General features: G+C 42.5%; 1 protein-coding gene across 5 annotated transcripts; it reads left to right on the top strand.

The window, feature by feature from the left end:
* The first annotated feature begins 54 nt into the window (after nt 1–54).
* CDC26 (cell division cycle 26) lies at nt 55–6,055 on the top strand. Of its 5 annotated transcripts, none has more exons than XM_043989095.1 (3): nt 55–187; nt 2,089–2,273; nt 5,645–6,055. In XM_043989095.1, exons 2-3 carry the CDS (start codon nt 2,193–2,195, stop codon nt 5,819–5,821), a joined length of 258 nt encoding a protein of 85 aa, XP_043845030.1. In that variant the 5' UTR covers nt 55–187; nt 2,089–2,192; the 3' UTR covers nt 5,822–6,055. The 5 variants fall into 5 exon arrangements, with proteins under 5 accessions (XP_043845030.1, XP_043845029.1, XP_043845028.1 ...); XM_043989094.1 differs by having other exon boundaries at nt 93–191; XM_043989093.1 differs by having other exon boundaries at nt 152–231.
* The last annotated feature ends 6,770 nt before the right edge of the window (nt 6,056–12,825 follow it).

Here is a 12,825-nt window from a genome sequence, read left to right as displayed (position 1 = left end):
TAACCGGAACTAAAGGAGTCCGCAAGCGCGGAGCACGCCGGAGATTGTGGTCATCTAGACTGGCTTCTGTTCCGGCTTGCTGGATGGGGCGCGGAGCATTCTGGGAGAGGTAGTCGGTAACGACGGATAAGGAAGTGGCTCTCAGGCATGCCGGGAAGTGTAGTCCGTGCAGTCGAGTTTACTGTAGGTTGGTAGGTGGCGGGAAAGGCAGAGTGGAACCAACTGGCTGCGGTAGGGTTCTGAGAAGTCGGTTTCACCCCCGTACTGGGCTGAACCGAGCTGAGCCGCGCCGCGCCGGGGGGAGGTGGGTATTGGGACGTGGGGGCTGCTTCGAGCCGGAGACCCAGTGCCTGGGGCGCGGCGGACGGAAAGGGAAGGGGACGTGAGCTGAGGGGGAGGAGGAGCAGGCAGCAGGCGGGCGGACTTCATTCGGGTTCCCAGTTGCTCGGGGTCTAATGGGCTGCGCCTCCGTTACCATGGAAACGCGGACCCCAGCTTCAGACACAACCTCCCTTTCCCTTCCCTCATAGGATTCCACTGACCTTAGAGGGGGAATGAGTGACCTTTCTCATTTAACAGACGAGGAGACTAAGGGCCAGAGAGTGGACCCAGGTTCCAGGCTGGGTGGAATCCTCCCCTCCCGCCATTCCACATCCTCTCTCCTAATTTTCCCCATCCTCCCTTACATTCCCCATCCTCCCCCCGCCACACACACACACACACACACACACACACACACACACACACACACACACATTCTCTATCACCCCATCCTCCTCACCTCCCATCCTCCCCACATTAAGTAGGTAAAGGAAATAAATATGTATAGGTGGTGGGGAACAGGAGCCATTCAAAACTTGCCTACCCAGTTTGAAACTACTATATTTATATTCAGTTGATGTGCTGAGCCTGGTGTTCTTTCTCTCTGATACCTGGCCATTAATTTTGATCCCAGGATTGAAAAGGGTATGGAGAGTGTGGTCAGTATGCCCAGAATTCTAAAACAGTGTAGGAAATCATATGCTGCCATATCTACTTATTGAGGAACTTCGGTCCATCCTAGGCTAATAACCATTCTTTATTATAAAAGAGGAGCTATATGTCTCCAAAGAGTGTTATCGGGGCAGCTAGGTGGCGAAGTGGATAGAGCACCGGCCCTGGAGTCAGGAGTACCTGAGTTCAAATTCGGCCTCAGACACTTAACACTTACTAGCTGTGTGACCCTGGGCAAGTCACTTAACCCCAATTGCCTCACTTAAAAAAAAAATACACACACAAAGAGTGTTATCAATCCTGATAATAGAAATCAGTTACAAGAGAGGGAAGAAGGATGTTCAGAAATGACAGCATAAAAAAGTAAATTAAAATTCAGATCATGAAACTAAAAGAAACAAGGTCCAAGGATTATTGATTTGTGATAGTGTGATCCTCTGTAGATATCTTTTTTTTTTTGCAGGCAATGGGGGTTAAGTGACTTGCCCAGGGTCACACAGCTAGTAAGTGTCAAGTGTCTGAGGCCAGATTTGAACTCAGGTACTCCTGAATTCAGGGCCGGTGCTTTAACCACTGCACCATCTAGCTGCCCCCCTCTAGATATTGGTTATTTCTGTTTCTTGTTACTTGAAAAACAATTTGCATCGAGGCATTGTATAGTTAAGAATCAAAGAGAGTTTTCATTAGAATTAGGAAGCCAAACCACCTGTGTGATTGATTTTGAAATGAAATCTAAACTGTGCTTTGGCCAGTGATCATAAATTGATAAAAACCCACACGAAAGATTTGTCACTGAAACTGATTCTCCCTATCCATTCTGTAAATAGTAATTCATTTTGAATTAAGAAAAGTTATTTTTAGCTGTTTATGCAAACTTGTACATTGAATGTGATTGAAGTGCTAGATTAAAGTGTACTTTACTCCTCTTGATTTTTATATGTTTCACAAGCAGCTATTTTTGAATGGCTACTCATGAAGGGAAAGACCTTTCAAGTCAGAATCACTGTGATCTATAATATAATGCTTCCTGAAGGTTCAGAAGGTCATATATACATATTTGGTGTCATTGTTTCGCTTTCATATCTTTGCTTGCAGAGAGATCAATCACCACCAGACAGAGTATGTTTTCCTGAAGTCTCTTCCTTCTCCCTAAATTTTGACAACTCGGTAGATTAGGATTGTAGGCGTTATTAACCAGAATGCTCCGCCGAAAACCCACTCGTCTAGAGCTGAAGCTAGATGACATTGAGGAATTTGAGAGTATCCGAAAGGATCTGGAGGTGAGCGGGTACATATCTATTATTTTGGGGGTGATTGCTATCTTAATCTAAAGTATTCTGTCTAGGAGAATATATCACTTGGGAGAACACTGCTAACGATTGAGTTTTTGGTGTAGATATCTACATCAGTTAGAAGAACCTTGATTTGAAGGTCACATTCATAAGGAACTATGCATGTTTAAATTTGAAGCAATAATCAAACCCACTCTTTTTTTACTATGTACGAAGAAGGGCAAACCACACATAGTGAACCTATAACCATTTTTGTCTTATATGCAGTAATGAATAGTTTTTATTATGTATTTTTTTTGGTGGGGTAATAAGGGTTAAGTGACTTACCCAGGGTCACACAGCTAGTAATTGTCAAGTGTTTGAGGCCACATTTGAACTCAGGTCCTCCTGAATCTAGGGCTAGTGCTCTATCCACTGTGCCACCTAGCTGCCCCCTTTATTATGTATTTTAAAAGTTTGATGGACTAAGTGGTGTAGTGGATAGAGTGTAGGACCTGGAGTCTAGAAGACCTGAATTCAAATCTATCCTTAGGTACTATCTGTGTAGCCCTAGGCAAGTCATTTAACCCTGTTTGTCTCAGTTTCCTCAATTGTAAAATGATCTGGAGAAGGAAATGGCAAACCACTCCAGGATCTTTGCCAAGAAAACCCCAAATGGGGTCATGAAGACTTAGACATGACTGAAAATGACAACAAAACTGAACAACAAAAAAAATTTGAATGTAGTCATATCTACCACTAATTATATTTATTATTAAAAGTATATTTAGGGGCAGCTAGGTGGCTCAGTGGATAGAGCACCAGCCCTGGAGTCAGGAGTACCTGAGTTCAAATCCAGCCTCAGACACTTAACACTTACTAGCTGTGTGACCCTGGGCAAGTCACTTAACCCCAATTGCCTCACAAAAAAAAAGTATATTTAGGGGCAGCTAGGTGGCACAGTGGATAGAGTACCAGCTGTGGAGTCAGGAGGACCTGAGTTCAAATCCGGCCTCAGACACTTAACACTTACTAGCTGTGTGACCCTAGGCAAGTCACTTAACCCTAATTGCCTCACCAAAAAAAACAAAACAACAACAACAAAAGTATATTTAGGGGCAGCTAGGTGGCACAATGGATAGAGCTGGTTACCAGCCCTGGATTCAGGAGTACCTGAGTTCAAATCCAACCTCAGACACTTGACACTAGCTGTGTGATCCTGGGGAAGTCACTTAACCCCCATTGCCCCGCCCCCCCAAAAAAGTATATTTAATTATATTTAAATTATATAAAGTATAATTGTTATTGAAACATTTTACAAACTGGCTTTCCTTTCCTCCTAAGCATCATATTTTTAACTTTAAAAAAAACTCACGGGGGGGCAGCTAGGTGGCACAGTGGATAAGCCTAGCCCTGGATTCAGGAGTACCTGAGTTCAGTCCGGCTCAGACACTTGACACTTACTAGCTGTGTGACCCTGGGCAAGTCACTTGACCGTTATTGCCCCCGGGGGGGGGGGGGCCCATCAGGAACCTCACAAGTAGTACAGCCTGGGTCTCTGCTGTGACATCATCCTTGACTCCTCAGTTAACATTAAGGGTTTTCAATATGAGCCTTACTGGGCATACATCCTGATCTGCCTGATACTGACTGTGGGTGTTGGGTATGGAGGAAAGTTACAGAGTCCATGGGTACAGAGGAAGGGAAAGCCAGAGACCTTGGGAGGAGGAGCCCTAGGAAGGCAGAGTCCACAGGTTGGAGGTGCAAAGGAGAACCACAAATGTTAGATTGAAGCACCAGGAGTGGCCTACGGACTTTGGGCTTTGAGGAAAGTTTCTGGATTTACAGGAGTCCTGAGTCCAAAGACACTTGGCAGAGAGAACGAGGGATTTGGGGCCAGGGAAAACAGAGCTTCCAAAGGTTTGGAGCCTGAACGGAGCAGGAAGCCGGGTTCCCCAGAATTCTGGGCTTCTCTACCCTCTTGGCCACTGGCTGTTGTTTTCCTCATTGGGAGCTTCATTTACTAATCACATCACTGTTTGAATCCAACCTCCTGCCTACCCATCTCCAGTCAACCTCCAAGTTCCTTTTTGTGGATAAGCCTCAGAGGCAATTGGAAACTCTGATTGTAATGAATCTTACAAAATTCGAACACGCTGACCTTTGACTCTGCCACATCAGCTAACCAGTCACTAGTGCCACCAATACAGTTAACTCACAGGTTTGGCCCAGCCAGCTGGACTGGTGGACATTACTAGAAAATTCAGATGGTTTAGAACATAGGTTTGATACTGAGGTCAAGTTGGGTGCCCTGCCACAATTCTAGATTTAGAACACATCAGAAGTGGTCTGTAGTGCCAGGCTTTTCAGATAACTATTCCCTAGAGCTAATGTTGTAACATAGCAGACTTGAGTCACTAATTAGGTGATTGTACAACAAAAATTCAATTTGGGGCGGCATTTGGAGGGTAGTGGTGATGGAGGAATACTGCCCAGAAAGACTCATGCAGCAACAGTGAATAACTACTTCATTTATTAATTTTATTTTCTTTCATGGATTGAAAAGGGGTACATAGTACTTTTGTTTGTATGTGTGTGAGTTTCTCTTGTAGAATGCATTTGTGTTCACTTAGCCTTTGTCTGTCTCGGGTTCCTCATCTGTAAGATGGGGATAATAATTGTACTTATCTCCCAGGATTGGGAGGGTAAAATGAGATCATATTTATAAAGTGCTTTTTTTGGGGGGGGGGGGGTTTGCAGGGCAATGAGGGTTAAGTGACTTGCCCAAGGTCACACAGCTAGTGTCAAGTGTCTGAGGTCGGATTTGAACTCAGGTACTCCTGAATCCAGGGCCGGTGCTTTACCACTGTGCCATCTAGCTGCCCCTATAAAGTGCTTTTAAAACCTTCAAGTACTATATAAACACCGGCAATTCTTCTTCTTCTTCTAGTGATTTAAGTACCTAATGAAAAGTTTTTGATTTAACATTTTTTTCATCACTACCTTATAGGAAACCATGAATATTCACAGTTTCATTAGTTTTCACAATTAAGTTAGGAAAGTTCACTCACTCACTAGTCTGTTTATTTTGAAAAAGGTAGAAAGTGAGGTTGAGAGTTTTTGACTTCATTGTAGTCATTTTGTGAGTTGGGGGCAAAGTTTTTTTTTCAAGCTACTTACCAGACTTCATCTATCAAAACACTGAAAGAATGAAGGCTTGTGTTATTACAATAAGAAATTAATTGTTCCAATGTCAATTGCACTGCAAGTAGGGTCAGCTATAGTGATCATTGTTTTAGCTTCCTTTTTCTTTATCACGAATATTCTGAACTTTCCCCTAATATGTTCATGCATTATTTCTAAACTTTTTCTATTTCTAGACCCGTAAAAAACAGAGGGAAGATGTGGACGTGGTGGGAGCCAGTGATGGGGAAGGAGCTATTGGCCTGAGCAGTGACCACAAGACCCGAGAACAAATGATCAATGACCGAATTGGTTATAAACCTCAGCCCAAAGCCAATAATCGTTCATCTCAGTTTGGAAGCTTTGAGGTTTAGAGCTTATAGATAAATTATCCTGTGTTCCTGCCTTTAAAAAAGCAATGATATGGAGGCAAAAGTTAAAATACCATTTAGAGAACTGAGTACTTGAAGACTACCAAAATCTTTTGCCTTCAGGAAATCTTTTTGAGGCTTAACTTCTTTATTCCGGAAAAATTTGAATTCTAGTTGGTATCTGGAACATTTTCATCTTCCTCTCCAGAGAACTTGTATTTTGTTTTTAAAAATAAAGAAAGCTTTAGAAAATGTGAAGAATCTTTAATTGAGCCAATTACCAATGAGTGGGAACTTATGTTTTAGCCCCAAGAATCCAAGCAAGTTCTTGGATTGCTTTGGAGGAAAAATAACTTTATTAGAGGCTATAATAACTGGTGTGCTCTGTCATTTGGTACACACTTAGTCAAGGTATAGTAAGTGGTATCTGGGAATCTCAAAAGGGTCATAGGTTGGGGCAGCTAGGTGGCGCAATGGATAAAGCACCAACCCTGGATTCAGGAGGACCTGTGTTCAAATGCGGCCTCAGACACTTGACACTTACTGGCTGTGTGACCCTGGGCAAGTCACTAAACCTCATTACCCCACCAAAAAAAAAGAAGTCTTCCCAAGGTTTTCTGAAACCATTTATTGTTTCTTACAGCACAATAATATTCCATCACAATCATATAACAAAATTTATTCAGCAATTCCCTAATTGATGAGCAGTCCCTCAGTTTCCAGTTCTTTGCCACCACAAAAAGAACTGCCATAAATATTTTTGCATATATTGGTCCTTTTCCTTTGATCTCCTTAGAGTATAAACCCAGCAGCAGTATTAGTGAGTCAATATGCACAGTTTTATAGCACCTTAGGCAAATTGTTCTCCAGAATGCATTAGACTAGTTCACAGCTTCAAGGTGCATTTGTTTCTCTATTTTCCCACATTCTTTCCAGTACTTGTCATTTTCCTTTTCTGTTATCTTAGCCAATCTGATGGGTATGAGGTTAGTACCTCAGAGTTGTTTTAATTTACATTTCTCTAATTATTGGTGATTTAGAGCATTTCTTCATATGACTATTAATCATTTTTATTTCTTCTTCTGAAAACTGCCTGTTCATATTATTTATCAATTGGACAACAGTTCTTATTTGCATAAATTTGGTTCAATTCCCTATATATCTGAGAAACGAGATCTTTAACAGAGAAGCTTGCTATAATTTTTTACCCAGTTTCCATTTTTCTTTATGATTTTGGCTATATTGGTTTTATTTCTGCAAATCCTTTTTAATTGAATATAATCAAAATGATCCATTTTATCTCCTGTGATACTCTCTAGCTCTTATTTGGTCATGACCTTCCCCCTCCCCTTTTTTTTTTGCAGGTGGCTCTCATTTACCTTTTTTAAAATAATAAACATTTTTATTTAAAATTTTGAGTTCTGGGGGCAGCTAGGTGGCGCAGTGAATAAAGCACTGGCCCTGGATTCAGGAGGACCTGGTTCACATTCGACCTCAGCACTTGACCTAGCTGTGTGACTCGGGCAGTCACTTACCCCCCATCGCCCCGCAAAAAAGAAAAAAAAATTTGAGTTCCAACATTTTATCCTCCATCCTTCCCTTCCTCCCACTCCTGCAGGCAGTAAAGCACTCAGATATAGGTTAACATGTGCAATTAAGGTAAAGCATTACCATATTTGGTATTTTGTATAAGACAATTGAATATAAGGGGAAAAGGAAAGTAGAAATAGCATGCTTCAGTCTGTATTTAAATCACTATCAGTTCTTCTTTGGAAGTGCATAATATGTTTCATCATTAGTCCTTTGGGATTGCTTGGATCTTGTCATTTTATTCTTTTTTTTTTGCAGGCAATGGGGGTTAAGTGACTTGCCAGGGTCACACAGCTAGTGTCAAATGTCTGAGGTTGGATTTGAACTTCAGGTCTCCTGATCCAGGACCGGTGCTCTTTCCACTGTGCACCTAGCTGCCCGCTGGATCATTGTATTGCTAAGAATAGCTAAGTCATTCACAGTTCTTCAAACAATATTGCTATCACTGTGCCCAACAGTTCTCATACATCACTTCATACAAGTCTTTCCAGCCTCTCTGAAATCATCCTGCTTGTCATTTCTTATAGCACAATAATATTTGATTACAGCCATCTACCACAGCTTGTTTAGCCATTCCCCCAGGTGATGAGCATTCCCTCGATTTCCAATTTTTAGTCACCACAAAAGAGCTGCTATAAATATTTTGTACAAATAGGCCTTTTTCATGAACAGTTCAATTCATAAATCTGACAGGTAATATTTTCTCCATTTTGTTTATTATATGTTGGTATACAGTGTGAATGCCTTGTTTCTTCTGCTAGTTCTGCTCTCCACTTTTCCCAGGAGTTTTTGTCAAAAAGTGAGTTCTTGCCCCAATATCTTCTGCTGATCTCTTAATTACTGAATCCAATGGTCTTTTTCCTTTTTTTTTTTTAGTGAGGCAACTGGGATTAAGTGACTTGCCCAGGGTCACACAGCTAGTAAGTGTTAAGTGTCTGAGGTCGGATTTGAACTCAGGTACTCCTGACTCCAGGGCCGGTGCTCTATCCACTGTGCCATCTAGCTGCCCCTCAATGGTCTTTTCTTAATCCTCATTCTTCTTAACCTATTGTCTTTATGCTGTCCATAACTGTCTTCTTTTGATGCTCTTCTCTCTGGACACTGCTCTTCCCTTTTCTCTTCCTACATATCTGACCATTGTTCAGTCTCCTTTGCTGGATCTTCTTTCGGGTCACATCCCCTAACTGTGGGTGTCCCACAGGGTTCTATCTGGGGCCTTCTCATCTTCCTCCTCTATTTTATTTGGTCATCTCATCAGCTCTCATAAGATGCAATTATCGTCTCTCTGCTGATGATTTTCTTTCTCTCTTTTTTAATAGCATCTTTTATTTTATTTTATTTCATTTTTTATTTTTATTTTATTATTTTGCAGGGCAATGAGGGTTAAGTAACTTGCCCAGGGTCACACAGCTAGTAAGTATTAAGTGTCAAGTGTCTGAGGCCAGATTTGAACCCAAGTCCTCCTGAATCCAGGGCCAGTGCTCTATATCCACTGTCCACCTAGCTGCCCCTAAGTGATGTAACCAGATCTATGTTTGCTTGTTTGTTTTTTGTTTTGTGGGGCAATGGGGGTTAAGTGACTTGCCCAGTCACACAGCTAGTAAGTGTCAAGTGTCTGAGGCCGGATTTGAACTCAGGTACTCCTGAATCCAGGGCTGGTGCTTTATCCACTGTGCCACCTAGCTGCCCCACTGCTGATGATTTTCAAATCCACTTATATGTCCCTAATCTCTGCTGACCTTTATTTAGTCTCATACCTCCAATGGCCTATTAGACATATCAATCTAGGTGTCTCAAAATGCAGGGGGCAGCTAGATGGTGCAGTGGATAAAGCACCAGCCCTGGATTCAGGAGGACCTGAGTTCAAATCTAGCCTCAGACACTTGACACTCACTAGCTGGGTGACCCTGGGCAAGTCATTCAACCCTCATTGCCCTGCAAAAAAAAAAAAATAAAAAAAAACCTCAAAATGCACAAAACAATTCATTATCTTTACCCCCAAATCATCCCCTCTTCCAAACTTTTTTTGTCAAAGGCACCACCATCTTCCTAGTTATCCTGTCTTAAAACCCATGAGTCATCCTCAATTCCTCACTATCTCTCATCCCACCCCTCCCATATCCAATCTGTTATCAAGAATTAGATGTTTCAGGGGCAGCTAGGTGCAGTGGATAAAGCACCAGCCCTGGATTCAGGAGAACCTGAGTTCAAATCTGGCTTCAGACCCTTGACACTTACTAGCCATGTGACCCTGGGCAAGTCACTTAACCCCAATTGCCTTGCTAAACAAAAAAAAAAAAGAATAAATACTTAATTAAAAATCTAAACTCTTGCTAAAGCTTCTAATTTAAGGTGACCACTCATTAGATTTTAGAATCACAGCTAGAATTTTAGGCCTGGTACAAGTCGTCACTTTATGCTTGGACTATTGCAATTGCTTGCTGGTTGGCTTGCTTTCCAACAAGTCTTCCCTAATCTAGTCGTCCTTACCTAGCCCCTTAAAGCAATTTTCCAAATAGTTCCAACTGCATCCCACTGCCCCACCAAAAAAGAAACTAGTAGCTACCTATCTTCTCTAAGATCAAATATAAATTCTCTACTTGCTATTCAAAGTCGTCCTAACCTGCCTCCCTCAACATCTTTCCAGTCTTCTGAGACCTTATTACTACCCATCCCCCAACCCCTCTTTGATCCCGTGACACCATGCTCTTTGCGGTTCCTCCTTCAAAACACTGTCTTTGGGGCAGCTAGGTGGCGCAGTGGATAAAGCACCAGCCCTGGATTCAGGAGGACCTGAGCTCAAATAAGACCTCAGACACTTGAGACCTTACTAGCTGTGTGACCCTGGGCAAGTCACTTAACCCCCATTGCCTGGCCAACAAACCCAAAACAAAACACAACACTGTCTTTCGGCTCTGGCCATTTTTACTGGCTATCTGCCATGCTTGCTGTGTTCTCCCTCCTCATCTTCTCCTACTCGATTCCCTGATTTCCTAAAGTCCCAGCCAAAATCCCACCTTCGTCAGGAAGTCACTTTCAATCTCTCTTAATTCTAGTGCTTTCCCTCTAGTGTTTTCCCTTTCAATTTATCCTGTCTATATTTTGTTTGAACATAGCTCTTTGCATGTTATTTCACCCATTGGAATGGGCCAAATCTTGTGTGGTCCTTCTTATGGCTCCCTGATACTTCAGCTGTTTCTTTCTGGATGCTTGCCTTAGCTTAGCTGGAAGGAAGCTCTAGGTCTTGGCTATACGATTCCTGGGAGTTTTTAATTTTAGGGTTTTTTGGGGGGGTTTGTGGGGCAATGGTGGTAAGTGACTTGCCCAGGGTCACACAGCTAGTAAGGGTCAAGTGTCTGAGGCCAGATGCAAACTCAGGTCCTCCTGAATCCAGGGCCAATGCTTTATCCACTGTGCCATCTAGTTGCCCCCAGGCTCTTTTATTCTTATTGACTTTGAGGTAGACTAATGATTCATAGATTATTTTTCCCCTCCACCTGGTTTTAGGTTGTTTTTCAAAAATGTATTTATTGTGTAACTTCCATTTAGTTTATTCTAATTTTCATGAAATCTATTACTTGGGTAGTTTTGTAAATATTGTACTTTAGCACTCTCTTTCCTTTACCAGTTCTTTCCTTTAGAGATCTACTTTGTTTTAAAATCCTTGCTTGGGCACAGGCCCTGGATCAGGAGTACCTGAGTTCAAATCTGGCCTCAGACACTTGACACTTAACTAGCTGTGTGACCCTGGGCAAGTCACTTAACCCCAATTGCCTCACCAAAAAAAAAAATCCTTGCTTGATTTCTTTTGGGGGGGCAGGGCAATGAAGGTTAAGTGACTTGCCCAGGGTCACACAGCTGGTAAGTGTCAAGTATCTGAGGTCGGATTTGAACTCAGGTCCTCCGGAATCCAAGTGCTTTATAAAGCACCAGCCCTGAATTCAACAGGACCTGAGTTCAAATCCAGCCTCAGATACTTGACACTAGCTGTGAGACCCTGGCAAGTCACTTAACCCTCATTGCCCTGCCCCTCCCCCACCCCCCCAATATTTTATCTGAGATACTACTTCACAGGTAGAGCAACAGGACTGCAGGGTCATTTCTGTACCTGCTGTATACAGGCCTGTAGATCTCAGCCAAAGGCTCCAGATTCAGTCCATACTGGATCATGGACCTCTAACTACTGAGGTTATACTGACATTGCTGTTAATATTCTGTTCCTAACCTCCCTGCTCAGTACACCACTTCTGGCCTGTCTGTGGTAGATCCTAAATCATTCCTGTCCTGGTACTCAGCCACAGGCCCATGCTGAAAAAGTCTATGCAGGCCTTGTTGGCTAAAACTGATAGCAAACCCACCCCCCCAAACCCCAAGTGCCCAAAGGTTTTTGGATATCTCTGTATGCTGACCTGGGCTGAAAAAAGGAACCACAGGGGCAGCTAGGTGGCACAGTGGATAGAGCACCAGTCCTGGATTCAGGCGGACCTGAGTTCAAATCCAACCTCAGACACTTGACACTAGGTCCGTGACCCTGGACAAGTCACTTAACCCTCATTGCCCTGCCCCAAAAAACAAAAAAGGAACCACAGTGGTTTCTTCTTGAGTTTCTCAATCACCACTCTTATCTGTTGCTTTTCCTTCCTCTTTGTTAGAGTAGTAGAGAGCCAGGCTATACTTTTTGCTACCCTGTTATTTTTGCCAAACTAATATCTGTAACCCTTCAAAGTTTTAAGATTTATTTGGTCCTTGAACTGGAGATTGAGATGACGCATTCAGAAAACAGATTTTTTTTGGGGGGGGGGCAGGGCACTGAGGGTTAAGTGACTAGCCCAGGGTCACACAGCTAGTTAAGTGTCAAGTGCCTGAAGCTGGATTTGAACTCAGGTCCTCCTGAATCCAAGGCCAGTACTTTATCCACTGCACCATCTAGCTGGCCCAAGACATCCTCTTGAAAGAAGGCTGTGAACTGGGCTTTACTATGCAAAGGACCCATGGCAAGCCTCTCATCCTCAAGAAATTGATCAAAGTACAATTATGGTTTTATTCTTATTTCAGTAAAATATAAAACTAAATCCTGATTGCAACCCAAACCAGATTAATATATAAGTTTTCTAAAGAGGCGTCTCAGGTATCCTTAATGTAGAGTGGTTTAGTGGCTGCCTTTCATTTCCTTAGGAATGGAACTCAATGGACTTTGGTATTCTCAAGGTCTGGTCCTAAATTGCTCTAAGGAGAGTTTTATTGACACTAGCCACCCAACTTCTCAAATGCACAGTGCATGTGAAGAAAAATGAAAGTAAATCAACATATTGGAGGTTTTTTTAGTTCAAGGAATTCTGTTCAAGGGTCATTTTGATTTTCTTGTACCACCCCCAACAGGCAGAAGACTAGTCCTCATTTTGGCATTTTGAAATCCA

This window comes from Dromiciops gliroides, chromosome 2 (genome assembly GCF_019393635.1).
Source record: "Dromiciops gliroides isolate mDroGli1 chromosome 2, mDroGli1.pri, whole genome shotgun sequence".
Classification (NCBI taxonomy): domain Eukaryota; kingdom Metazoa; phylum Chordata; class Mammalia; order Microbiotheria; family Microbiotheriidae; genus Dromiciops; species Dromiciops gliroides.
This window is presented reverse-complemented; position numbering and strand designations above follow the sequence as displayed.

Excerpts from the sequence above, each read along its gene's own strand:
- CDC26 (XM_043989095.1), top strand. The coding sequence starts at position 2,193 with ATGCTCCGCCGAAAACCCACTCGTCTAGAGCTGAAGCTAGATGACATT. Across the intron at positions 2,274-5,644 it reads GTATCCGAAAGGATCTGGAG|ACCCGTAAAAAACAGAGGGA; the intron begins GTGAGCGGGTAC and ends TTCTATTTCTAG.